This window comes from Oryza sativa, chromosome 11 (genome assembly GCF_034140825.1).
Source record: "Oryza sativa Japonica Group chromosome 11, ASM3414082v1".
NCBI classification, from domain to species: domain Eukaryota; kingdom Viridiplantae; phylum Streptophyta; class Magnoliopsida; order Poales; family Poaceae; genus Oryza; species Oryza sativa.
In genome coordinates, this window is record NC_089045.1 from 7,873,480 (window position 1) to 7,901,253 (window position 27,774).

Consider the following 27,774-nt stretch of genomic DNA (forward strand, 5'->3'; position numbering starts at 1 on the left):
TTGAAGAACAATAATTTATAGAAAGGGAGGGAACAACCTTGATGGAGCTCCCATGACGCAAGTAGGAAAGCAAATGGGTAGTTGTTCGTGCAGCTGAACAAGACCTGAGCTGCAAAGCCTGCGAAACCAAGCAACACTTCGTTTCATGTCTTCTTAAAAATTTAATAGCACTTGCCAAATGAACAGCCCCGTCATTACGCTTATACTTACGTTTATCCATATCACTTATTACCAACTAAAATATAATTTATTAATAAAATTTTTATATACAAACAAATATCGTAACTTAAACTACGATGAAAAACCACAAAATCAACTTCATAACTAGGTTATAAACTTTAAATTTTGACTTATATACATAAACATAAACAAAATAGTGGCGCACAAAAAGAAATGAAATTGTATATGCTCTAAAACCTATTGATACTAGGCTGAAATTTTTACAAAAGAAATGTTCAAGCTAAAACCGCTAAAAAATGAATTGTGTAAATCTTATTGAAACTCTGTAATATTCTTTTTTTTCTCAGGAAAGAAAAAGAAAAACAATTTGCCGGTACTTCCTCTTTATGGGCATCCATACTGATACTCCAACCATGTTTGGTGACCGACCTTTCCTGCTAACACATTGAATGACCGGGAATTTTGTTGAGGAATAAGTTCACCAGCCGTCCCTCAACTTTACGTCGAGTCTGTATAACATCCTAAACCTCAAAATCAGATATGTTCACCCCTAAATTATACAAAACCGTGCAATCTCGGTCCTATGACAGTATAGATCTCTGGTTTTGCTGACGTGGCATACTAGTCAGCAAAATAAAAAAATAAAAAATGATGGGACCCTCATGTAAGTCTCTTATTTCTTCTCTTTTTCTCCTCTCCTCTCTTCTCTTCTGTTTTCTTCTTCTCTTCACTTCTCTTCAGCGATGGCGGCAGAGGCAGAGAGGGGACAGGCGGCCGGCGACCTCCGTCGCCTCGAGCGCCTCGCGACGGGAGGGAAAGGGGGAGAGGGGAGGCGGCCGGCAGAAGATGGCGGAGGGGAGAGGCGCGGCGACGGCGCCATGGCCAGCCTCACCACTTGTGGGTCCCACCGCGGAAGGGCGCAGCCACCGCTGCCTCCGGATGATGACTTGGACCGCCTTGTAACACCCTGAAAATTCGACAAATAAAACGAAACCTGAAATTAAAGTACTTTCAAAAACTTTTAAATAAATTGCATCATGCCGATGTTATTGGTTCTTTTGTTGTGCATCATGGTGGATGTTATGGTTGTTATTGCTTGCCAAACTATAAAATATCACAAATGAAAATTAAGCTAAAGCTATATAACTACGTAAAAATTATAAAGTTATGATATTTATTATGAACCCTACAAATATTTATGCACAACACAACAAAGCAATACAAAGAGAAGGTTAATTACTAAATCAATTTATAAGTCAAATATTAAATGCTACACATGAAATAATCGCCACTACGATGATTCTATATATAAAAGGAGCGTTCCACTAGAATATTTACATTAATATTTATAATGTTCATTGAGTCTCTCATGGAATAGAATTCACTCACATAAAGTAAATGGTAATGCAAATAAATTGAGCTTTATATATATAATATGTTTATGTGAATGTCTAATTAAACATTTAGATCAATATGGTACCAAGTCTCAATTTACTTTTGTGAAATAAATAGATTAAACCTATCCATGTGTAAATACATTGTTATCCAAATTAACTCGACCAATGTGCCATTGTATTAATAAGGTGATATTAGTATATTCTAATTAATAAATGTCCAAGCCTACAAGTTATATAATAATTATGTTAAACCAATACATGGTGAAAACGAATAAATACCGAAATCCCAAAAGTATAGGAAATCATAAAAGGTATAGTACAATTTAAAATTTTTGGACAATATTAATTTTGAACAAAATTCACATTTGAATACTGCATATTGTCGTTAAAATGCATTGGTGAAAATATAAATTGAAATAGCCCTCTTTCCTCAATTTATAAAATCAATCAAAACCCTAAATTTACAGCCTGGCACTGTTCATTGTGCGCCAGGTGTTCGACTCGGGTCTAACCCGGCCAAACACCCAGCGCAGCATCCGCCTCCCCGTGCACGCGCGCGCGCCCTCCTTGCCCGTGCACCGCGTAACCACGCGCCGCACCGCGCCACACTCGCGCGTGGGCCCCGCCGCCGACCGAGCCGCCGGAAACCCGCGCCAAAGCCGCGCCGCCACGGGAGCGCGCGTCAACAACGTCACGTCGCCCATCGTCTCGGAGCCGATAGGTAACGGCCGTGACGCCACCCCACATCACCCCTAAACCCTATCCAACCGCCCTACAGCCGGAAATCCCCCTCTCACCGAGCCGCCACTCTGCCGTCGCCCATGTGCGCGCGTCATTGCCGTCGCATCCGTGACGCCGCGCCACGCCAGGCGGGCCCGCGATCGGACCCCGGTCAAGACGCCATCCTCACGAACCTTCCACTCCAAGGGTTGGGGAGCGAACCGAGTGGATAGGCGCGCTGCCGTGGCCACGTCCGCCGCCTCATCCACAACTAATGATTACTAGCGCCCTTCCTTGTGTACGATGGGTAAAACGGAGCCTTCCTCTCTAGCTAGAGCTAGAACACACAGTATAGGGGTCATAGATGCAATGATCTACTACAGAACTTTAATGGAAAAGGAGCAGGAAACATAGCCGCGTCAACCTCCCTAATCTAGGCCGTATAGACAGCCATTGAGTGCACCAGCTGCCGATCTTATCCTCCACGCCATCCTGGCTTATCCCCAAGCCAAGCCCCCTAAAAACTCCATCCTTATCTGCCTTTTCCTCGAATACATTTCATCGAACACCTTGTGAGCATGTTTCATCATCACTGGTTGGAGCCGAAGCCGGCGTAGCTGACTGCGGGAACCGTGGCTCGGGACGCCTCTACTGCTGCTGCTGCCTTGGATCAACGCCGGGTGCTGCTGGAACTCGAGGACCTGCTGACGAACGGCTGCGCGCTCGCCGCCGTCGGCATCCTCTGCTTCCTTACCGCCTCCCCACCGCGACGCCGCGTTTCGCCGACTCGCCATCCCACGGTGAGCCCTCGCGTCCGTAGCGTCCTCTACCCTACTATTAGCTAGCCTCGGTTCCTATTTTAGCGATTAGCACCCATGGCCGTGCCGGCCCGGCTGCTGTTCCGCCGCCGGCGAGGTCCCCGTGGACATGCTATCCCGGAGGCTTTCCCTTCCATCTTGTTAGGAAAAATGGAATCACCATACACTGTAGAAGCTTTCGCACCCATCAATTTGGTTGGAACCTAGCCCTACCGCCCTATCCCCTTGCACCCCGGAGCTCGGCCATGGCGGCCATGCCGCGCCGCTCGCCCCCGCGCCGTCGTGCGCCGTGGCTGCCGGCGGGAGGTCACCGGAGATTCGCCTCATCCTCCCCGGCCGCCTCTGTGCCGGCCTCGCGCCGTCCCGGCGTGCGCGCTAGGCGCATGGCGCGGCTGCCTCTGCCTGGCGAGAGGTAGAAGACGACGGGGAAAAAAAGAAAGGAACGAGAGAGAGAGAAACCGTGTGGGGCCCACATGTAATTAGCACACAGTAATGCTCTCCCTAATGGTTATTAGCCCACTCAATGACATGTGGGGTCCCTGTTATTAAAATCTAAGAAAACTTAATTATAGATTTTGTGTCCATGACAGAGGGGACCCACCGGCAATTATATGACCGGCTTGACCTCAGTCAACAGGGGGCCGGACCCACCTGTCAGTAGCACATCACATTTCCCTTAGTAGAATAAAGATAAAGAAAAGAAAATAAGAGTGGACCTACCTGTCAGTCACTACCACTTACTGTTAACGCTGCAATAAAAATAAATCAATTATGAACAGTACTGTTTCACAATTATTGGAATTAATTCAAATTTGAATCTTTAAACTAGCATAACTCACTCATTTTAACTCGGATTCGAATGAAACTTGAACCTAAATTTATCTAAAATCAAGATCTAACTATTGGTACCACTTTATCAATTTAATTTGTACTGTTTGAATTTTTGGTGATTTTATTTGAATTCTAATTGAATTCAAATCAAATCTTTCGCACGTAAATTTAGATTCCGAAGGAGTTGCTGAGTTAATCAAAGATCCGGGTCAGCAAATCTGTGAGCAAGGCAAGTCATCACTAATCTTTGAGCATGTTGGACCTATTGCGAACTTATTTTGATTTAAATAAAGTTTGCATGCTATTTATATGTGAATATCCTACTTTGTTATATGCCATACCTTTGATATTGATTATCCATATGTCGGTGACATGGGATCAGGAGTATCATGACTAGAGGTTTGAGGCAGACACAATCGCACACGTGGCCTGGTACCCCCGAGGGACGTCGGGCCCGAGGGTGATGCGTTCGCCCTCCTCTTAGTCCCCCCGAGGGGGTCGGGCCGCACCCCCCTCGGCCCCGAGGGCCGAGGCGCCCCGACCCCTCGTGGGTTTTTGCTCCGCGTATGGGTTAGGTGAGCACAGTGGGGCTCACCTAACCACATTTATTGCGGTTTGGCTGAGCGTGTCACGCCGCATGTAACGCAGTGCAGTGCACTCGTTTATCCGGTCTGTGACCAGTCACAGACCGGTCAGATCGCGGGTTAGGTGGCGACAGGCGATCTGACGCACGCCTCGCCCCATCCTGTCAGGACGAGGGCTTCTAGGCGCTCGTCCCCAGCTGGAGCTAGCGTGTTACCTCCCAGAGATGGCACGTTAGTCCTGGTCAGATATATGCCAGGCTTCATCCTAACCATTACAGGCAAGATGTTGTGTGAAGAAGGGCGAGCATGTAGATTGCTAAGCTGACACGTGGTGGACAAGAATGACCGTCGTGACTGGTCTGATACCGGTCATGTTGTCAGCAGACAGCCACGATTCCACGTCGCACCTGCTCCCGGCGAAAGTGGAGGTAGTTGTGGGCCGTCTCATCAGAAGGTGACTCGGACGGCAACTATACAAATCTCCGTCCATTTATGAAAAGGGGGGGTAAGTCCCCACAAAAAAGAGAGAAATGGTGCATGTGGTGTCCCCTTAAGATATAAAAGGAGGAACTTGCCCACTGAGAGGGGGGACTGGACTTTTCCAGATTAGAAACCCAGAACAAGGGAGAGGCTGGCTGATACTTTGTAGCTCCTTCATACACAGATCTCCCAAAACACAGGAGTAGGGTATTACGCTTCTCAGTGGCCCGAACCTGTATACATCGCCCGTGTCTTGTGTGTTTCCTGTCTCGCGAGCCTTCCACATACAGAGAGCTTAGAATCTCTCCCTGAGTCCCCGGCCGAACCGGCAAAGGGGGGCCTGCGCGGTCTCCCGGTGAGGAGCCCCACGCTCCGTCATCTGGCGCGCCAGGTAGGGGGCTCTGCGAGGGATTTTCTGAGCTCTCGCACTCTTTCGTGTGCGCCAAGCTTTTCTTGTTCAGCCCAATGGCCGAGCCAGCAAAGGCGCACGACCTCTCCCCGAGTATGAGCGGTGACGACGGGGAGCCAAACCCACGCCGTCGAGCTCGTACTCCACCGCCCCCTCCACGCCAAAGTCCTAGGCGGGAGAAGGCGCTCGAGAGGGCCGAAGGATCCGCGACTTCGACACCCACAGGAGGTGGAGAAGGGCGGCGAGATGGGGAGCGTCGCCTCCTCGTCTACGGCGACGGCAGCACGCCCCAGGGCGCGCTCCAAGCTGCGGGCGCGCTCCTACGTCACCCGCCCATCGCCCATGACCCGGAGTCTCCAGCCCAACGTTGGCTGGACGATGTGGCCAAATTGGTCATGACTGCACGGCAGCGCCTAGATGCTGGTGGGCGGTCCTCCGCCACCAAGGCCTCTGGTGCTGCTACCACCGGCTCCGCATCGTCAAGACGGAGGGCGCGGCGAGCGGCAGCCGCTGTTCGCCATTCGACCGCCACTCCTTCGTCAACGCCTCCGACCCGGGAAGATCTGCGTGGGGAACCGGATGCTCGCATCAGTATCGAGCGCCGGCGTAATGGCCGACGTGCTCCCCACGCAACGGAGGGCGCCTCCTCGTCCGGAGTGTCACCTCACCACGGACGCGGGGATCAGCCCTCCGTGCCCCCGGTTGGTGGTGTCTTCGGAATGTCCGTCACCACGGACGCGGGGATCAGCCCTCCGTGCCCCCGGTTGGTGGTGTCGGCTGTAGAGCCTTTGTGGCGAGCCTTCGGAATGTCCGTTGGCCCCCAAGGTGCCGGCCCACCATCGCCGAAAAATATGACGGGAGCGTCAACCCCACCGAGTTTCTCCAGGTCTACACGACCGGGATCGAGGCCGCCGGGGGTGACGACAGGGTCATGGCGAATTTCTTTCGCATGGCCCTGAAAGGACAAGCGCGGGGTTGGCTAATGAACTTGCCACCCGCGTCTGTCCACTCTTGGGAGGATTTGTGCCAACAGTTCACCATGAACTTCCAAGGCACATATCCGCGCCCAGGTGAGGAAGCGGACTTGCACGCAGTACAGCGAAGGGATGATGAGTCACTTCGCTCGTACATTCAGCGGTTCTGTCAAGTCCGCAACACCATACCATGCATCCCTGCGCACGCGGTGATTTACGCGTTCAGGGGGGGTGTGCGGCACAACCGCATGCTTGAAAAGATCGCCTCCAAGGAGCCCCAGACTACCGCGGAGCTTTTTCAGCTCGCGGACCGAGTGGCTCGTAAGGAGGAGGCATGGACCTGGAACCCCTTCGGTTCCGGTGTGGCAGCTTCGGCCACCCCCGGATCCGCCGCTCAGATAGGGCGGCGTGACAGGAGGAGGAAGAAGAGGTCAGCCCATACCGACGACGAGGGTCATGTCCTCGCCGTCGAGGGCGCTTCGCGGGCCACCCGAAAGGGGAGGCCTGCGGGAGGCAAAAAGAACGAGGCCGGCGCTCCCAACAGGGAGCGCCCAACCGGCAAGTGGTGCACCGTCCACAACACTTCCCTTCACGACCTCGCGGACTGCCGTGCAGTCAAAAGTTTGGCTGAGCGGACGAGGAAGTGGGAGGAGGAGAGGAGGCAGGAGCGCCGAGAGGGCAAATCCCCGGCGGTTCCTTCCGGTAATCGGCGAAGTGAGGCCAAGCAGAAGGCCCCCGCCGAGGACATCGATGACGGCGATGATGACCTAGGTTTCCAAGAGCCTGGGGCCACCATTGCCACCGTCGATGGGGGAGGGTGTGCTCACGTTTCTCGCCGGAGCTTCAAGGCCATGAAGCGAGAGCTTCTGGCCGCGGCCCCTACTCATGAGGCGACGTGTCGGGCGCGGTGGTCGGAGGTTGCCCTCACCTTCGACCAGACCGACCACCCACCGTGCGTTGCCCGGGGAGGGCAGATTGCGATGGTGGTTTCTCCCACCGTTTGCAACGTGAAGTTGGGGCGTGTCCTCATTGATGGGGGAGCGGCCCTCAACATCCTTTCCCCTGCGGCCTTTGACGCCATCAAGGCCCCGGGGATGGTGCTCCGGCCGTCCCAGCCAATTATCGGTGTGACGCCGGGGCACACGTGGCCGTTAGGTCACATCGACCTACCGGTCACCTTCGGTGGATCCGCCAACTTCCGCACGGAGCGGGTGAACTTCGATGTGGCGGACCTCAGTCTGCCCTACAACGCGGTCCTGGGGAGGCCCGCGTTGGTGAAGTTCATGGCGGCGGTCCACTACGCCTACCTACAGATGAAGATGCCGGGCCCCGGTGGCCCCATCTCTGTCCATGGCGACCTCAAAGTCGCGCTCGCTTGTCTGGAGCAGCGCGCGGACCACCTCGCCGCTACATCCAAGCCCGAGGGTGGCGAAGAGAGGCTTGGCGCTTCCGCCCCCGCCACCCCGAGGCAACGGATGATCACAGGCGACGAGGTCCCGGTCAAGGAGGTTGCCCTGGGCGACGGCCCGTCCAAGACCACATGGATCGGTGGTCTTCTGGACGGCAAATAGGAAGACGCGCTCGTCTCCTTCCTGCGGGCAAACGCTGACGTCTTCGCATGGAGACCGACGGATATGCCCGGGGTCCCCAGGGAGGTGATTGAGCACCGTCTCGCCGTGCGGCCGGGCGCAAGGCCGGTCCGGCAGAAAGTGCGGCGGCAGGCCCCGGAACGTCAAGCCTTCATCCGCGAGGAGGTGGCGCGACTTCTGGAAGCCGGATTCATCCGTGAGGTCATCCATCCGGAGTGGCTGGCGAACCCGGTGGTTGTTCCCAAGGCGAACGGCAAGCTTCGGATGTGCATCGACTACACCGACCTTAACAAGGCATGTCCTAAGGATCCTTACCCCCTGCCTCGCATAGATCAGATTGTCGACTCCACTGCGGGGTGCGACCTTTTGTGTTTTCTAGATGCATACTCTGGTTACCATCAGATTCGCATGGCTAGGGAGGATGAGGAAAAAACTGCGTTCATTACCCCCATAGGAACCTATTGTTATACGACAATGCCCTTCGGGTTAAAGAATGCAGGTCCTACTTTTCAACGTACTACTCGAATTTCTTTGGGTAACCAATTAGGACGTAATGTTGAGGCTTATGTCGATGACTTGGTTGTAAAGACGCGCAACCAGGAAATGTTACTCTCAGATCTAGCGGAAACTTTTGAGAGTCTCCGCTCCGCCCGCATAAAACTAAACCCCGATAAGTGTGTGTTCGGTGTACCTACGGGCAAGCTTCTAGGGTTCTTGGTCTCTGCCCGAGGCATTGAGGCCAACCCTGAGAAGATACGGGCTATAGAGCGGATGCGCCCCCCAGCAAACTTAGGGATGTGCAATGCGTCACCGGTTGCATGGCCGCCCTAAGTCGGTTCATATCGAGGCTGGGAGAGAAGGCGTTACCCTTATTTAAGCTTCTCAAACGCTCCGGACCGTTTACCTGGACGGAGGAAGCCGAAAATGCCCTCACCCAGTTGAAGGCGTATCTAAGCTCTCCCCCAGTTCTGGTCGCCCCGGAGCCAGACGAGCCCTTGTTACTCTACTTAGCGGCGACCCCGCAAGTAGTTAGTGCGACATTGGTTGTGGAGCGCGATGAGAACAATTCTCATTTCACGCTTCCCCACCCTGTGCCGACTTGGCCCGGGAGAGAGCAGGGAGGAGAGGCTCCCGAGCCGAACGGTGGCCCAAGGCCCCCGACGACCGGAGTTGGCCCTCTGCCCGCTTGTCAGACGGTGCTAGGAGCCCCCGACCCCCAGGAAGGCCCTGAGGCCACTGTGGGAAGGCCGCACCTATCGCCCTTCGACCCCGAGGCTAACCCTGTGCTGACCCGACCCGGGAAAGAGCAGGGAGAAGAGGCCCCCGAGCCGAACGGAGGCCTAAGGCCCCTGACGACCGGAGTTGGCCCTTTGCCCGCTTTTCCGACGACGCCAGGAACCCCCGACCCCCAGGACGGCCCCGAAGCCACTGTGGGAAGGCCGCCCCTGTTATCCTCCGACCCCGAGGTCATCAGCACAGAAGATAAGTGCGCCCCGCGAGGCTGCTTGGACGAAGAGTGCCCCAGGGATGCGGCCCCTAGCGAAGAAGATCGGCCCCACCGAAAGGTGCAGCGGCCCGTCTACTTTGTTAGTGAGGCCCTCCGGGACGCCAAAACCCGATACCCTCAGGCCCAGAAGATGCTTTACGCTATTCTGATGGCCTCGAGGAAACTGCACCATTATTTCCAGGCGCATCGGGTCACAGTAGTTACGTCTTACCCCCTCGGTCAAATCTTGCATAATCGAGAGGGTACAGGACGGGTGGTGAAATGGGCAATCGAACTTTCTGAGTTCGATTTGCACTTTGAACCACGCCACGCTATCAAGAGCCAGGCCCTCGCCGATTTTGTGGCAGAGTGGACCCCGGCTCCCGAGCCCGTCTCGATCCCCGAGGCCAGCACGGACCCCTCGCAGCTGCCTCACACCGCCCACTGGGTGATGCAGTTCGACGGCTCCCTGTCTCTTCAGGGCGCCGGTGCGGGGGTCACGTTGACCTCTCCGAGCGGAGACGTCCTCAGATACTTGGTCCGCCTCGACTTTCGAGCGACCAATAATATGGCAGAATACGAGGGACTCCTTGCCGGACTAAGAGTGGCAGCTGGACTGGGGATCCGCCGCCTCCTGGTGTTAGGCGACTCCCAGCTGGTCGTTAACCAAGTCTGTAAGGAGTACCGGTGCTCTGACCCGCAGATGGACGCCTACGTGCGCCAAGTACGGCGTATGGAGCGCCATTTTGACGGGATTGAGCTTCGGCATGTGCCCAGACGGGATAACATGATTGCCGACGAACTCTCACGGCTCGCGTCCTCGCGAGCCCAGACCCCACCGGGCGCCTTTGAAGAAAGGCTTGCCCAGCCGTCGGCGCGACCCGACCCCTTAGGGGAGACGGATGCGCCTGACCGGCCCCCGAGGCCTGTCGGAGTCCAGGCCTCGGGACCCGAGGGGAGTGCTCCCAACTCCCTTAGATTGATTGCTTGGATCGCCGAGATCCAAGCATACCTCACAGATAAGACTCTACCCGAGGACCGCGAAGGGAGTGAACGCGTCCATCGCATCTCCAAACGCTACGTGCTGGTAGAAGGGACCCTCTATTGGCGCGCGGCTAATGGAATCCTCCTGAAGTGCATTCCTCGGGAACAAGGCGTTGTGCTTCTTGCCGATATCCATGAAGGCGAATGCGGAGCCCACTCCGCCTCGCGCACCTTGGTTGGTAAAGCTTTTCGCCAGGGTTTCTATTGGCCGACAGCTCTTAATGATGCGGTCGACCTGGTCCGGCGATGTAGAGCGTGTCAATTCCACGCCAAGCAAATCCATCAGCCAGCCCAGGCCCTGCAGACCATACCACTTTCGTGGCCATTTGCTGTCTGGGGACTCGATATCCTAGGACCGTTTAGGCGGGCCCCGGGCGGGTTTGAGTATCTGTATGTCGCGATCGACAGGTTCACTAAGTGGCCCGAGGCTTATCCGGTCGTCAAGATCGATAAGCACTCCGCACTTAAATTCATTAAGGGCATCACGGCCCGGTTTGGAGTGCCTAACCGTATTATTACGGATAATGGCACCCAATTCACTAGTGAACTCTTCGGCGACTACTGCGAAGACATGGGCATCAAGCTCTGCTTCGCCTCACCTGCCCACCCCAGAAGCAATGGCCAAGTGGAGCGCGCCAATGCGGAAATCCTCAAAGGCCTTAAAACCAAGACCTTCAACATACTCAAGAAGCACGGCGATTCATGGATCGAGGAGTTGCCAGCGGTGCTCTGGGCAAACCGAACTACACCAAGCCGAGCAACCGGGGAAACGCCTTTCTTCCTCGTCTACGGCGCGGAAGCGGTTCTCCCATCCGAGCTCACCCTGAGGTCTCCTCGGGCTACCATGTATTGCGAGGCTGATCAAAATCAGCTTCGCAGAGATGACCTCGACTACTTGGAAGAGCGAAGGCGGCGCGCGGCCCTCCGAGCCGCGTGCTACCAGCAGAGCCTGCGGCGCTAAAATCAGCGCCACGTCCGGGCCCGATCACTCTGCGTCGACGACCTCGTCCTACGCCGCGTCCAAACGCGTGCTGGATTGAGCAAGCTTTCACCAATGTGGGAGGGTCCGTATCGAGTGGTCGGCGTCCCCCGGCCGGGCTCCATACGGCTGGCCACGGGCGACGGCACTGAGCTGCCTAACCCGTGGAACATCGAACACCTTCGTCGCTTCTACCCCTGAGGGGGGGGGTCGGGTGTCAGGTTTCGGGCTCGCGCCAACCCCGCACCCCCCTCGGGCGTGCAGGGTTGGCCGGGGGCTACAACATATGCATATTCTTATTTCTCTTATATCTGAATTTCTATAAAAGCAGTTTCAATTTCCTAAAGGCTGTATCTGTGCTGTTTTTTCATTTTGAAGAATCTTGACTTGAAATAGGTCACTCGTGCTCAATCCTGCCCTCGGGGGCTCGGGTCGGCTAAAATCGCCAAACGGGGCCCAGAACCGAGCCGTGCCCCGAGGCGTGGTGAACTCCGGGGGGGAATCGGCAAAAACCCACAATCGGGTCACCCATAACCCTCGGTCACCACGTTCCCGGCCTGGCCAGTCTCGACATGTGGATCTCCCCAGGCACTAGCCCCGACCCGCGCCTTTTGAGGACCAGAACCTGGGCACAAGCCCTTATTCAAGCTAAGACACAAAAGGACCACGGCACAGATCATCCTCATCTCATACTCACAGCAAGATGAAATTAACACAAAAATTTCTTCATTTTTGATTACAGATTAAGTTGATCTATACAAAAAAGAGGCCCGAAGGCCTTAGAAGAAAGAAAAGAAGAAAAAACTGAAGAATGGCGGGGGTCTGGGGGCTCAGTCCGATGCGCCCGGATCGCCGGCCTCGACGTCACTGTCGTCTGCACCACCGGCATTGCCCTCCTCGTCGGAGTTGGGGGCGAACGCAAGCCGAGGGGCCGAGCCCTCGAAGCTGTCGACGATATGGTCGGCGGCATCCCGGACCTGCGCGCGCGCGCGGTCCTCGGTCCCAGGAGGTAACTCATCCAGCGCCATCCATGGAGAGAAATTGGGGTCCCTGGCCTGGTAACTCGCCAGGACGAGCTCCACCGCTCCTTGGGCGAGGTTCCTCGAAGATGACTTAATTGTCTTCTCGAGCTCCTCGGGGAGCCGTTGGAGAGCCCCGGCCATCTTCGAGAGGCGCTGGGCGAGGCCTCCCTGGTTGGCGGCGTACTTTACGGTCCTCCCTCTCCAGAGGCCCACTTGCCGACCGGCGCAATCTAGGCGGGAGACGGCGTCCCAAAGCATGCCGGGCCCTACCTCGCCTGCCAAGCGGAGGGCTTCGACCTCCCCGGCGGACGAGTCCAGCGCGCCCTGCAGATCGGCGATGGTGCGTTCGGCAGCTGCGAGGCGGGCGGCTAAGTCGCTTTCGCCCGTGGCCGCCCCGCCGCTGCGCGCCCTCGCGTCCAGCTCCTTCGCCCGCGCCTCGAGCTCAGCGGCCCGTTGGTTCAGTACGGCCCTCTCGGCGCGGGCACCTTCCAGATTGCGGCGTGCCTGCTCCTCCTGCGCTGCCTCGCGGAGGGACAGGTTGACCGCCAGCTGTTGCGCCGCGGCCTCGGCCCCCTCGAGAGCTCGCTCCCGTTCGGTGAGCGCGTCCTCGCGGAGGCGGAGCGTGAACTCTTCTTCGGCGCAGGCAGCCTCGTGCGCCGCCAGCGTTGCTCGCGGCCTCGCGGTCCGCCAGATCCCTCTCCACGACGCAGGCGCGCTCTTCCAGCGCCATGGCGCGCGCCTCAAGGGCCTCTTTGCGCCGCCGGGACGCCGCTTCGGTCTCCGCCGCCCGCTGTTCTCGGGCAGCGGCAGCGTCAAGCACCCCCTGGGCGGCGTCGAGCTTCTTCCCTAGCTCCGCCTCCCAGCTCCCGTATTGAAGGCGGAGGGTGTCCTGCGCCTCGTTCATCACGGTGGTGGCAATGAGGGCAGCCCCCCGCTCCTCCTCCACTTCCTTGGCGATCTCCGCCAGCACCTTCTTACGAGTTTCAAGCTCCGAGACGTGCTGGCGGTGAGCCTTACGGCCCACCTCCACCATGGCCTCCACCGAGCGTCGCCCCTCTTCGACACGCGCCCACGCGGCGTCGAGCTCCGCCCGCTCTGCCTGCAGGACCTCCACCTGGGCACTTAACCCATCCAACACCGTGGTGTTTGCGGCGGCCAAGGCCTGCAGAAGGGGCTCTGCGTTCAGTAGGGCGATAGAAGGCGTGGGGAAGAGCCGCCTTGGAGAGGATGCCACGCGGCTCGGGCCGCCGATGGAAGTGCCGGACTCGGGGATGTCCCCCGGACCCGGTTGGTCCTGAGCGTCGCCCGAGGGAGTAGGCCCAAGCGACGCGCCCGCGGCCTCGTCGCCAGCTGCCCCGGAAGTTGTCGCCTGAGTGTCGCCTGAGGGAGTGGGCCCAAGCGACGCGCCCGCGGCCTCGTCGCGAGCTGCCTCGGAAGTCGCCATCGCCTCGTCCTGGCGAAATCCGGCCTCCTCCCGAGCGGTTTCCTCGGCCTGGCGAGCCCGGGCGGCCTCCTGGGCGGCCTCCTCGGCTTCCCGTAGGCGATCCGCGGCCTCTCGCCGGTCAGATTCCCGCCTGAGGGCCTCTGCGGCCGCCGGATCCTCGGCCTCAGACTGGCCGGACTTGGAATGGCGGGAGGGACGCGACGGGATCTCGCTGAAACAAAAGAAAAAACCAGAAGACGAACAAGATGGGTGAGTGAAAACTCGCGTTGAGAGAATGAATACAGCCACGATGGGTGAGAGACGAACCTGCGAGGGGGTCGGTTAAACGACCACTTTGGAGGGGAAATGAGGTTTCCCCGAGATGGTTCTGTCTCCCACATCTTACGGGGCCGCTTCTTCTTGCGCTCCCCCTCGGGCTGCGATGTTGGCGCGGCCCCCTCCGGGCGCCTGTTACTGGCACGCGCCGCCCCGCCCCCTCGGGGAGGAGATGGGGGAGGTGTTCCTCCCTGCTTCCTCTTCCCCCGGGCGTCGGCAGGGCGGCTGCTCCCCGGGCCCCTGTCGCGGGACCCAGAAGCACGACCCCCTCTCGGGGTAGATTGTTCCCCCCTGCGGCTCCCGCCTGCGCCGTCGTGGCCCTTTGGAGCTCGCTCCTCTGAGGCCCCGACCGCCATCATAATGGTCAGGATGGAGGCGCGGTCTGGATCGCTGCAGAGGGGGAGGATTCCTTGGGGAATGAGGGCCGCCTCTACGGAGTTGAGATTCAGCACCCGTTGGACCAATATCTTGAAGTCCTCAGGAGCCCAGTCCCATCTCACTCCCTGGTGGGTCCTCGTGAAGTCTTCGGACCCGGTGTACTCCCAGGCGCCCCGAGCGCATCGCTGGAGCGGCGCAATCCGACGACGGAGGTAGTCGCCGTACACCATGGCCCCTGTGAGCCCCTGGGATCGCAGGCCCGCCAGGCGGTCGAGGACGGCGTCATAGCCATCCCCCAGATCTACCGGCGCCCGCCAGCTGGAGGCCTGCGCCGGGGGCTGGTTCGGAAGTCGGAGGCGCGCTTCGTCGGCGAGGGGAGTGTAGAACCAGTCGCTCTTCCAGTCGTCCCACTTCTTGCGGAGGGCGCAGGGGATGTAGCGGTTCAGCACCGGCCCCCGTGGCTGGAAGTAGCAGCCACCGACTACCGATGGCGGCGACACCGACTGCACGGTGAAGAACCACCGGAACAGCCGAAGAGATGGGCGCACCCCAATGAACATCTCGCACAGATGCGCGAAGATGGCCAATGTCATCACCGCGTTGGGGGTGAGGTGCGCCATCTGGAGATCGTAGAACTCCAGAACATCCATGAAGAAAGAAGAAAATGGTGGAACCAGCCCTGCCATTGCAAAGGGGAGAAAGAAGACGGACCGCCCCGGGTAGTCTGGCGCCGGGCGTCCCTCGCCCAGCGTGACTATCTCCCGGCCGGTGGCAGATTCCGGCATGAAGCGGCGCGACAGCCCAGCCTGCCTCTCGCTCACGATACGGGAAGGCGGCAGCACGCTACCATCGAGCAGAGCGGAACCCCGTGCCATGGCGCCGGAGGAAGAGAAGATTAAGAGCGAGCGCGTGTGGCGAAGGTAGGGCACAGGAAAGAAGGAGTTAGGGCGCAAGACAAGGGGAATAATGGCGAAAGGAAGGAAACAGATCCCTTCCTCAGTGCCTTTATACTCTTGCCAACGCTGTGCCCGGCTCCTCGCTTCTCGCGCCCACTATTTCGCCCCCTCGTTTCTCGCGCCCACGCTCCCACTAATCCCATTCGCCCGCTTGCGGCGCATGAGGTGGATATGCGGTTGTGGCAGTCGAGATAGATCATATCGTGCGCGCGTTAATTACGCTCGCCGACCGAAGCGACGTTACCATATCTTCAGACGAAACGAATCGCCATGTCCAGATTCGTGTGCTACTCAAGTAATGTGGCAGTCTTGAAGAGACCGCTCATTGTTGACAGCCGAGTTACCATTGCCGATGTGCGTGGTTTGTGACCGTTGGGTTTCTGCCCAATTGTGGAGACCGGTCCCACCTGTCACCAGGTCTTAGGAGTGGCGTCACGCCCGACCGTTTCCCTTAAAGAGGGCGATCGCCCTGGCATAACGCCGGGGGCTACTGTCGGTGACATGGGATCAGGAGTATCATGACTAGAGGTTTGAGGCAGACACAATCGCACACGTGGCCTGGTACCCCCGAGGGACGTCGGGCCCGAGGGTGATGCGTTCGCCCTCCTCTTAGTCCCCCCGAGGGGGTCGGGCCGCACCCCCCTCGGCCCCGAGGGCCGAGGCGCCCCGACCCCTCGTGGGTTTTTGCTCCGCGTATGGGTTAGGTGAGCACAGTGGGGCTCACCTAACCACATTTATTGCGGTTTGGCTGAGCGTGTCACGCCGCATGTAACGCAGTGCAGTGCACTCGTTTATCCGGTCTGTGACCAGTCACAGACCGGTCAGATCGCGGGTTAGGTGGCGACAGGCGATCTGACGCACGCCTCGCCCCATCCCGTCAGGACGAGGGCTTCTAGGCGCTCGTCCCCAGCTGGAGCTAGCGTGTTACCTCCCAGAGATGGCACGTTAGTCCTGGTCAGATATATGCCAGGCTTCATCCTAACCATTACAGGCAAGATGTTGTGTGAAGAAGGGCGAGCATGTAGATTGCTAAGCTGACACGTGGTGGACAAGAATGACCGACGTGACTGGTCTGATACCGGTCATGTCGTCAGCAGACAGCCACGATTCCACGTCGCACCTGCTCCCGGCGAAAGTGGAGGTAGTTGTGGGCCGTCTCATCAGAAGGTGACTCGGACGGCAACTATACAAATCTCCGTCCATTTATGAAAAGGGGGGGGGTAAGTCCCCACAAAAAAGAGAGAAATGGTGCATGTGGTGTCCCCTTAAGATATAAAAGGAGGACCTTGCCCACTGAGAGGGGGGACTGGACTTTTCCAGATTAGAAACCCAGAACAAGGGAGAGGCTGGCTGATACTTTGTAGCTCCTTCATACACAGATCTCCCAAAACACAGGAGTAGGGTATTACGCTTCTCAGCGGCCCGAACCTGTATACATCGCCCGTGTCTTGTGTGTTTCCTGTCTCGCGAGCCTTCCACATACAGAGAGCTTAGAATCTCTCCCTGAGTCCCCGGCCGAACCGGCAAAGGGGGGCCTGCGCGGTCTCCCGGTGAGGAGCCCCACGCTCCATCACCATATAATCTTTGTAATCCATGATATCGTGTGTCTTTAGTCAATATTTGACAAATGCTTAGCCCATGCTAATTTAGATTCATGCATATTCATATTTATCAAAATGCTTTATGCTTGGGCAATTACCTTAGGGAAGGTAATTGACATACGGCATGTGGAGACATGAGCGCCACATTGCTATGATAATGATGAGATGATTTGTGAAAGAAAATTAAACTAAACAAATGTTTTCGACTGAGGCGGCTGGAGGACTTGGGTGGTGTCCGGTAAAGGCTAGTGCCGTCCCTGGTCAGTTAAGGACCGAGCCATGAAGTTAAGCATGAATCGACCCCAGTACATCCGTATTTCTCGAATGGGTATAGACCTAGCGGAGTAGATAGCCGAGCGGAGGCAGTATCCCTGCATACCCGAAACAAGCAGATGTGGACGAACAAGCAGTCTACTGGCGGATACCCGAAACGGATGGCCAAATGGCGGATACCCGATACGGATGGCCAGAGACTGACTTGTCAAGACTACAAGACTACAAGGAGATAACCAAAAGAGGACAGCATGGATTGGGTTCAACTACAGGAAGCAACGTAGGAATGCATGTGTTTTTCCCATCCCGGGAGCGCCAGAACTCCTCTCGCTGCTAGAAACCGTATACGCCTAGAGTGCATGAGGACTCAAGTTCATGGAGCGGGTACTGCCAAAGTGAGGTTGTTGAAAGGCTTTGCCGTGGCAAGTCTCATTCGTTGGGACGTAGGCTCATGTGTTAGGCAAGTCGCGGAGTACGGGTAAAGTGTACATCCACTGAAGTATGAGTAAACCAATCTATTCGAATAGCCGTGCTCGCGGTTATTGAGCACCGGGACATGTATTACACTTGGCTAGACTCTAATTTCTTAATATGATAGGGAAGGGATATGCATGATGATTTTGTAATTGTGGATCAACTTCTCAAGAGGCGAGAAGGGGTAGACCCCAGAAAACCATTACGACCAGTGGCGGGAAGCTATCCTTGGGACACAATGGATGGTAGACAGAACCGTCGCTGTTTAATGAACAATGGAGTTAAAACTTGATCAGTTTATGCTAGGTCTTAGGCTTATGAAAAGAATTGCAAAATTGGCTTTATGCAAATAAACCATTAGCCTTTCATTGAATATCCTCTATCATATGCATCGTTGTTATGGTGGCTTGCTGAGTACGGTTGGTACTCACTCTTGCTATTTACAAATTCCATCAGAAGCCGGTGATGAAGTCTCGGATGACCCATATGCTTACTACCAGGAGGGTGAAGAAGATGGCGACGCTTAGTAGGTCTTAGTTACGGTCGTTGCCTGTGGCAATGGTGTCACCGCTGCCTTGATTCCGCTGCTTATCTATTTCTGCTTTTGGATGTATTCCGGACCATTTGGTCCTATGTTCTAAGACTGCCTGCGGGCCTATGATGTAATAATTCGCGCTAGACAATCTATGTATGCGCACTTGATATTTCAGCAATGTAATCGTGAGTACCAGACTACTTGATCCAGGGAAATGGTACTATTAACACGAGTGATTCCTGTTATAAAAATGGGGGTCTACACGCCTTGACGAGGTGTCTCCCGACGCCCTCGCCTTCCTCGCGACGGGCCGGCGCTGTCCGTCACTGTGCACGACGCGGCGGCGGCGGCGGCGGCGGGGCGGTCCAAGTCGTCATCCGGAGGCGCCTCTGTAACGTGAACACGGCGGCGCAGCCGCGGATGATGGTGGTGTTGGCGGCGCGAGCAGCGGCACAAACCAAATGAGGATCTCTTCCTCCGCCATGTTGCAGGGCTCCTGACCGACGAACAACCGCACCCTCTTGACTACAAGTTAATTAATCGATGAGTAATACCAAGATCTTGATCTCGAGTAGCAGTAAATGTGATCGAATCAAAAGCAGCGCAGCATTGGCACCTCCGCCTTACCGTCCAGTGCGACGACAATGTCGTGCTCAGCGCCGGACTCCAGCAACCACGCCCTCGTGGACCAGCACCCGCACCCAACGAACCGCTCCCTTTCCTCCTGTGCAGGTGCCTCGACGTGGCCGCAGAGTCATGCATGGCGATGGACAGTGCCGTCCTGTCGAGAGGAAGACGACGGCGTCGGGAGACACCTCATCAGGGTGGTCGAAGTCGTCATCCAGAGGCGGCGGCGGCTGCGCCCCCTCTATGACGGGACCCACAGGCGGTGAGGCTTGCCATGGCGCCATCGCCGCGCCTCTCCCCTCCCCTCTCCCCCTTCCCCTCCTGTCGCGAGGCGCTCAAGGCGGCGGAGCTTGGCGGCCACCTGTCTGTCACACTCGGATTTTCCCTTCCCTTAGGTTTCAAATCACTAATAAATGGCTTCAAGAATTTGCTTTAGTTAACCAGAAGAAAACCCCAGTTAGCAATGCATTTAATAATCGGAATTGTTAGGAAGAATTTTTTTCGAATTCTCTTTGCTCTGAAAATCACTAACAGAACTTAAAGGATAAACATCTTCCTCATTTGCCTTTGGTCGTGAATTATGCCCAATTCACTCTCTTCTCAGTCCGCGGTTTCGTTTTGCATGACGAACCGTATCTGTTCGCGGGACCGTTTTCTTTCCTTTTCTAAAACGGCACCGCATTGTTTTTCCTTGTTGGGAAAGTCTCCCCTCTCTGCCAACATTGTTGAAGAAAAGCGAAGAGAAGAAGAAAAGAGAAGAGAAGATAGGAGAGAAGAAGGAAGAGACTTACATGTGGGTCCCACAATTTTTTATTTTTTTATTTTGCTGAGTAGGATGCCACGTCAGCAAACCAGATATCCATACTGCCATGGGACCGAAATTGCATGGTTTTGTAAAGTTTAAGGGTGAACATTTCTGGTTTTGGGGTTTAGGGATGTCATACAAACTCAACGTAAAGTTAAGGGAAGGATGGTGAACTTATTCCAATTTGTTGAGACGGCTGAGCAGCTACGCTTATGGCCCAGCTTCAGGCCGAAACTCTACCCCAGGCCAGCCCAACAGGAAGGATTCATGTAGCCATTAGCTAGCCCATCACCGACTGGAGGTTTTTTTTTTTAACACATTATAGATTTGGTTTCGACTATTTGATATCTGGTTCATTTTATCATAGGCATTGTCATGAAGTGCTAACACAATCAAAATGACAACGAATGTATGGCTCATTTTATCATAGGCATTGGTGTAAAACTGGATGTCCCATTTCGAATTTGATTTCTCAGCTTCATTGTAGTTAGACATTATTAGGCATGTAAAAAAAATTGTGACTGAAATCTAGCCTTTGCCAAATGTTCTGTTTTGTCTTTTGATGTTCAACATGGCCATATGTAATAGAGAAGTGAAGCCATAAAATATGTTTGTTTAGGAGGCAAGGCATAAAAGATTGTATTAATCAGATGACCTATATTGCCCTCGAAAACTGCATGCCAACCCAGGAAAACTGTAGCCTATATTCTGATGATTCTTGATCTGAATTGTGCATATACAAATTTGTGGATCTGTAGCTATGTCATCATGGATTGATGCTTTCTGACTATCTGTTCAAGCTAGAATTCTGGTTATCAATCTTTCTACGTTTTTCATTGAAGATGTGTATTGGTTCATGCATATACATAAAAAAATCTGCACGATATGCATGTCTCAGGTGGTTAATATTCCTGTTTACTAAAACCCATTTCATAACGTACCGTTCTCTTGCATTAATCATGAACTGGAGAAACCTTTTCCGCTCGAACAATTATCACTCAAACAATTTTTTTTTTATGCTGTGAACCTCCAAAAACTAGATATGTGAGCAAGTCATGTTTGATTCGTTTAAAAACTCATGTTCAATAGTCTTTTTTTTTTGAATTTTGGTTATTTAAAAATTTTATTCCTAGTTGAACTCTTATTTTTCGTTTTCAAATTTCGGAATTTATTTTACTTTGTATCTCGAATTTTAATTAATCTCATATTATGTTTTATATGGACTATTCTTTCAATATTTATTTTTTATTCTAAATTTTGGTTGTTTGTAAATTACTTGAACTCTTATTTTATTTTTTCCAATCTCCAATTTTATTTAATTTTTTATTCCGAATTTCAATTAATCTCTAATTGTGTTCTACATGGACTATTCTTTTAATTTTTTTTCATTTTGAATTTCAATTATTTCTAAATGTGTTTCTATCAGAATTCTTCTTTCCCTTTTTTCTATTTAATGTGGTTATTTCTAATTTCCACAGCGAACGTGGTGTCTTATTTTAAAATTGTTTTAATAATACAATAGACAGCGGTTAGAGTTGTTTTTAACCTTGTTTTTTTAATTTTATTTACAAGTATTACCACCCCGATGGAGTAAAAAGTAAAACATGTAATGGAGGGAAGTTCTTTATATAATGGTTACAATCGAAACTCAAACTTAAATCACTACCTCATCTGTCACAACTCACAAACAATAAATCATATTTATTGGCAACCTCTACTTTTTAACAAATTATTCATACACACGAGGTATACGGGGTACTACTATGCAACAAAGACTACTCCACGCGTCATCTTGCTATTGGCGTCATCTTGCTATTGGCTTTAGGTCGTTAGTGCCTAGTGACACACGTGGCTGGCATGCTGCCTAATCATTCCACGTCATCACCCACTCCCACATCACGCAGCACCAATCAATCACCACTTCACCCCCAACCACAGGAGCTCGTCCTCGTGCACCGCGACGCCGACAAGTCAGTGCTCGCCGCCGCTGCCGCTGCCGCCGGCGGCGACGATGTCCTTAATCCGGAGCATGAGGTCGAGCGACTCGTCGAACTCCGGGAAGATGTAGAAGGCGTGGATGGCGTCGGGTAATCCAGCACGCGCACCGCCTTCCCCTTGCCACGGAGCGTCTCGCAGTAGCGGCGCTGCCAGTCCTGGAGCGGGTCGTAGCCGCCGATCACCACCGTGGCCGGAGGGAACGCCGGGGAGTCAATGCCGGCGGCGCCGGCGGGGGAGGCGGCGTGCGCGGCCTCGTGGGTGCGGTCGGCGCCGGGCGGGAGGAACGCGCGCCAGAGCCAGTCGGTGCGCGGGACGGAGACGATGGGCGCGCCGACGAGGCGGAGCTCGGCGGGGGTGCGCTCCTCGCCGCCGAAGAATGGCTGGATGGCGATGAGGCCGGCGAGGCGGAGGTTGGCGAAGGTGTGCGCGGCGAGGGCGTAGCGGCGGGCGACGTGGTGCGCGATATTGGCCCCCGCGCTGTCCCCGGCGACGAAGCGGCGGGCGACGTCGAGCGGCGGGACGTCGCCGTCGTCGGCGGCGAGGGGGTGGTTGTTGGGGTCGTCGAGGAAGCGGAGCGCGGCGAGGCCGTCGTCGTAGGGTGTCGGGTAGCGGTGCTCCGGCGAGCGGCGGTAGTCGACGGACAGCACGGCCGCGCCGGCGTACCTGGCGATGCGTCGGCACGCGGCGTCGTAGGCCCGCGACGCCGCGGACAGGAACGCGAACCCGCCGCCGTGGAAGAACACCACGACGGGCAGCGGCTTCGTCGCACCGGCTTCGCCACCGCCACCGCCGGCTTCGCCTCCGGTGGGGCGGCAGGGGTAGAAGAGGCGGGCACGGAGCGGGATCGCCGGGTCGACGACGACGTCCCGCGTCGCGACACCCTCCCTGGGCGCGGCGGAGGGCGGCACGGGCGGGTCGAGGAGGTCGAGGAGGCGGCAGCTGATGATGCCGTCGACGCGGCAGGTGGCGTCGGCGCCGCAGCCGACGGCGAGGACGAACAGGCGCGTCGGCCACGTCATCGGCGGCGCCACCCTCTTCGTCTTGTCCGAATCCGAATGCATGGCCTCGTTTCGGAATTCGGGACAGCGCGCTGAGCTGAATTTTTTTGAGAATTAATATTATTTTTATGAAAAATCGCAAAAGTAGTGGTCAACCGGGGAAAATCGCGAAAATAGGTCCCTGTCGAACGGGTGCAGTTCGATAGGGCGCCTATCGAACGGCCAGAGCGCGACTGGCGACGAGATCGGAAGGCTGCCGTTCGACAGGACCTGTCGAACAGCCCCCGTTCGACAGGCAGGGCTGTCGAACAGCCCCCGTTCGACAGGCTGGGCTGTCGAACTGCCGCAGTTCGACAGGATGTCCGTCGAACTGCCACAGTTCGACAGGGTCGCGTTCTCCATTTATTTGTAATAAGTTATTTTTTTTAATAATATGTAATTTATTTTAGTGTGTAAGAAAGGAAAATATTTTTGTAATGTTATATGTATGTGATTTAGGGTTTTGATAATGTTTGGTCAGAAATTGTAGTATTTATTTGTTGGTTAAAATATTTGAATTATTTAGTTTCATTATTTGTATATTTGAATGATAATTTGTCATGATTCATTCGAAGGGTATGCTACTGAGTAATTATCCGAAGAAGTTTATGAAATAGTACTGATAGTACTAAGTTAATCGTAAAGTGTTTCTCAAATAGTACGGACAGAACATAAATGACTAAAAGTTTAATACAAATAGATAAGTCAAGGACGATCAGTGCCCTTCGCACGCTTGCTAGGTCCTCCCTTCTTCCTACGCCTAATCTGCTCAGTGGGATATGTCAAATTATCAGGGGGGTGCCTATCTCTAGCTGCCTGCTGTGGTGTCACGTCTGGCCCCTGACCGGCCTCCGTCTCCTGCGTCGGCTGTGTGACCTGAGGTGCTGCGTGCCAGTAATCCATCCCTACTTCCCCCTGGGGAGGATCAGTGGAAAAGAAGTCCTCAATGAATGCTGTGCGAGGGGAGTAAGCAGGCACTCCGTGATGCGTCGACGCCGAACCGTACTCATCGTCTGTTTGTACAAGAGGGAGAAACCAAAAAATATGGCGTAGTTAGTAACGATACATATAATTAGAAACTAAAGCGTGTTATTGTTTAAAATGACTTACATGTGTGCTGTGTGTGGCCCTGCTCTGGCGCACGCGGAGTGATATGAAGTCCCCATGCTGGTCTGTTCAACACGTTGTCCCCCGTTGGCATGTAAGGGAAGTGTGCCGACCCAGATGCTCCCTGCGAGGGGTGAACATAAGGCGGAGTTTGGAATACCTGCGGACGTGGTGGTGCCGTGCTCGACGTGGGTACCCCTGATCCGGCTGACCCCCTGGTGTACTCCGGTGCTGGGGTGTGCTGAAAGGAAGGACGACCGTGAGATGTGTGGGCCGCTTCGTACCCGCGACGTGAAGAGGATGGACCACTCCGATCCACGCTGGAACGTCGGGGTAGTGGTGGTGATGGCCGTCGGCCCGACGTCTGCACCACATCTGCCGCGCTCCGACAGGAGACACGACGTAGTAGTGCGGCAGCACGTGCACGGAAGTTGCGAAGGACACTCGTCACGTCGTCAGACCTGACGACTGGAGGTCTCGCCTCTAGTCTTTGCAGCAGGGTGTCGGACTCCACGTGAACGTGCTCAACAAATTCCGCCTGTTCCACAAATAATCAAGGCAATTAAAATTATTTAACCAGTTGCACATTTATTAAGAGTATTTAACAAGATGCACATTTGTTAGAAATAATGAACCAGTTGCACATCATTTATAAATACTGAACTAGTTCCACATTTATGTAAGAAAAGGAACTAGGTGAACCAATTGCACATTTATTAGACATACTGAACTACTTGCTAACTTTTTAAAAATATTGAACTAGTTGCTCAAATTCCACAAATAAACACGTACCATTGAGTTGTAAGCTGATCTAGGCTGAGGGGCAAACGTGTCAGTAATCGCTGCCTGGTGGGGGACGGTGCTATCTCCTTGTGGAGGAAAACACCTCCATCGTGTAACACTGCGGTACCAACGAAGGTAAGCTCCATAATAACTCCCATCGTCTGGAGGTGTCTGAAGTGCCAAGTTATCAGCTGCGTGCTCCCACTCTTGTACCGTCGGCTGAACCGTGGTCACAATAACTAGCTCGTAGGAAAGCCCGAGCCCCTTTCTGGAGTACCTGCACAACAACAAATTCACACATCAGAAAAAATGTTGTGCAGTGATTTATTTTAAAAAATGTAGGATTAAACAACTGTGATGTGAACTAACCTATGAAGACTATCAGCCAAAGGACGACCATCTCTCGGAGGGAAGTCCTGATACATGCCCAACTGTTTGAGAACCCTGTGGACATTGTGTGGCTCGACGTGCACGTCCACCACGAGGTGACAAGTCGTCCTCCAGAGTTGCATATCTCGCGTGCAAAGATCCGCGAGACCGTGCGGTGCACGATCATTGACATCGTGCTGAGTGTAGGGAGTCCACCGAACACGGTCAGGCGTAAGCTGATCAAAGTCAGCTACAAACTGAGTGTAGACACGACGTGTCGTCCCGCTAACCCACTGCGGCTGTAACAAGTAGTAGTTTTCATTAGTCATATAAGGAAAGTTTGTGAACTAGTATTCATAATGATAACATAAACGAATTTAACAAAAATTACCTCACGGTGTGTCCACAAGGATCCCATAGTGGGACGATCGTCGATGTCATCAACACCAGACCTGTACATCTCTCGCAAACCGTAGTTTGCGTACGAGTCAAGCTGAGGCCTCCCAATGTCGAAGCGCTCGTGCGCCCACAACATAAGTAGCAACGGGCATCCAGGGAGTGAACTTTGCTTGCTGTTCCTCACGCAAGCATCACACAGTTCGGCATATGTCGCCGCAAGTACCGCCGACCCCCAACTGTACTGTGGAATCTCCGCGATAGGTAACTCTGCAATCTGCTCCGCAAAGTGGATGAAGTGCTTGTCCACGGAGTCAGCGTGAGTTCCCGTGAACATCACCCATCCAAACAACCACAACAGGTAAGCGACTAAGTGCCGCTGCACGATCCACTCCTCCTGGTCATCAGGGAAGACATCCTGTCGAAACTGATTCAACCAACTTTTCGTAGGCCCGTGCCCATCTGTGAGATCCTCCAGTGCAACAGGCAGCACACCACCAAAACTGGCCAGAAGGTCATCCGCCCATCCAGCATTCACCATTGTTGGGCCAACTGCTGGCCCAGCTATCGGCAGCCCCAACAAATAAGACACATCCTGCAGAGTGGGCACCATCTCTCCAACTGTGTGGTGGAAAGTGTGGGTCTCAGGCCTCCATCTATCGACAAGAGCACTCATAAGCGCCGCGTCAATGTGGATTCGTTCGGACCTTGCACGTGAAGGCTCGACCAACCGTGCAAATGTCAACAACCCAGCTGCTCTCAGCCTACAACATGACAGAGCGCAAGTTATTAATACATGAAAATATAAACACCTTGTATTAGTAAAAACAATATATTTTCACACACCTTGGAACCCAACGAGGATCAATACGCCAATATTGATCCGGTCCTCGCATCTTTAGCACATTGCAGAAAGTTCCTGTACTAAGACGTCGCGATCGATGGTTCCTATCGATCTCCTTGTCTATCAGCTGCCCATCATTTTGATCAGCCATACCTGCAGATCAAAAACCACATTAGTACAATGCACGTATGGTAACAGTACAATAAATGTATGCAACATAATTCAATTAACAAATTTGCATGCCATTTCAATTTAAAATTACAGTACCAGCACACATAGATACAGATAAGAATAGTTCAGTACATTTCAATTTAAAATTACAAGCCCACGACACATATATTACGATATTACAAGTGCAGTGCAGTTCGAAATTTAAATTAGTCCACCAATACAAATACATGACGATATTAAAAGTGCAGTGCAGTTCAAAATGAAAATTACAAGGCCATTACAAATAGATTCGGGTAATAAAAGTGCAAGAAAGTTCAAATTAAAATTACAGACGCACTAAACATAAATTGAACGATAACGATCTTCAAAGTAGGGAGTCCACCAAGGATAATAGCGAACTAAGGATTATTTTTCTTCTTCGACTTCCCCTTTGGAACGCGACGAACATCAGCGCCTGTGGCATCTTGCCCTACATTGTACATGCTGCAATCTTTACGGGAATGGTTCTCCCCGCAAAGAATGCAAGCTTTCTTACGACGAGAACGATCTTTCACTTCAGCTTCATCCATAAGGTTCTTGATCCTGCGTGACTGGCGACGACCCTTAGTATCAACTAATAAATTTGAGTCAGGAACCCAATTGGCTTGCCCTGGAGGAGGACGAGTGAAATCACACACGGCACGCCAACCACGCAATTCACCACGCCAAGTTGCCTCCCACGATTCCTTTCTAAAGTAGGGAGAAACAAAAATGTTTCCATCAACACCCCCTTTTGCGGAAGCAGCAAGAACATGGGAACATGGCCGATGTAACAGGTAAGGCTTGTTGCAATTGCATTTGCAAGCGTGATACTCTGGCCACAACGTGCATTCCAATGTGATGTCAGTAGTCCCAATGCCGACACCACTCTTGTCACGAAGTCGTATCTCAAATAACAACTCTCTATTCCCAGCAGGCCACACTCTGTGGATTCCTCCCTTCTTACTTTTCTCATCCATGTACTGTGTAATAGCGGGGCTATACTTAACACTGGGTTTGCTGAGGTTCAGACTAGCCATGGAATACCTTTTACAGAGATACTTCTGTGTACCCCTCGTGATGCCCTCCAGGATAGCAACAAGTGGTAGAGGTCGTGTATTCTTCATAAC

The 27,774-nt window shown here is 53.8% G+C and overlaps 1 protein-coding gene, 1 long non-coding RNA gene and 1 pseudogene across 2 annotated transcripts; 1 reads left to right on the plus strand and 2 right to left on the minus strand.

The window, feature by feature from the left end:
* The first annotated feature begins 2,846 nt into the window (after window positions 1-2,846).
* LOC107279308 (uncharacterized) lies at window positions 2,847-18,740 on the plus strand. Its single transcript, XR_003239215.2, has 3 exons — window positions 2,847-3,097; window positions 4,119-4,175; window positions 18,411-18,740. It is a non-coding gene; the product is annotated as an uncharacterized lncRNA (long non-coding RNA).
* Window positions 18,741-21,796: 3,056 nt separating this feature from the next.
* Window positions 21,797-23,004, minus strand: LOC4350163 (probable carboxylesterase 18; annotated as a pseudogene).
* A 483-nt stretch (window positions 23,005-23,487) lies between these two features.
* On the minus strand, window positions 23,488-26,367 carry LOC112936839 (uncharacterized). The gene is made up of 5 exons (XM_066305144.1): window positions 25,607-26,367; window positions 25,216-25,514; window positions 24,856-25,123; window positions 24,067-24,601; window positions 23,488-23,969 (listed from the first exon to the last, which is right to left on the minus strand). Exons 1-5 carry the CDS (start codon window positions 26,285-26,287, stop codon window positions 23,662-23,664), a joined length of 2,091 nt encoding a protein of 696 aa, XP_066161241.1. The 5' UTR covers window positions 26,288-26,367; the 3' UTR covers window positions 23,488-23,661.
* Between the last annotated feature and the right edge of the window lie 1,407 nt (window positions 26,368-27,774).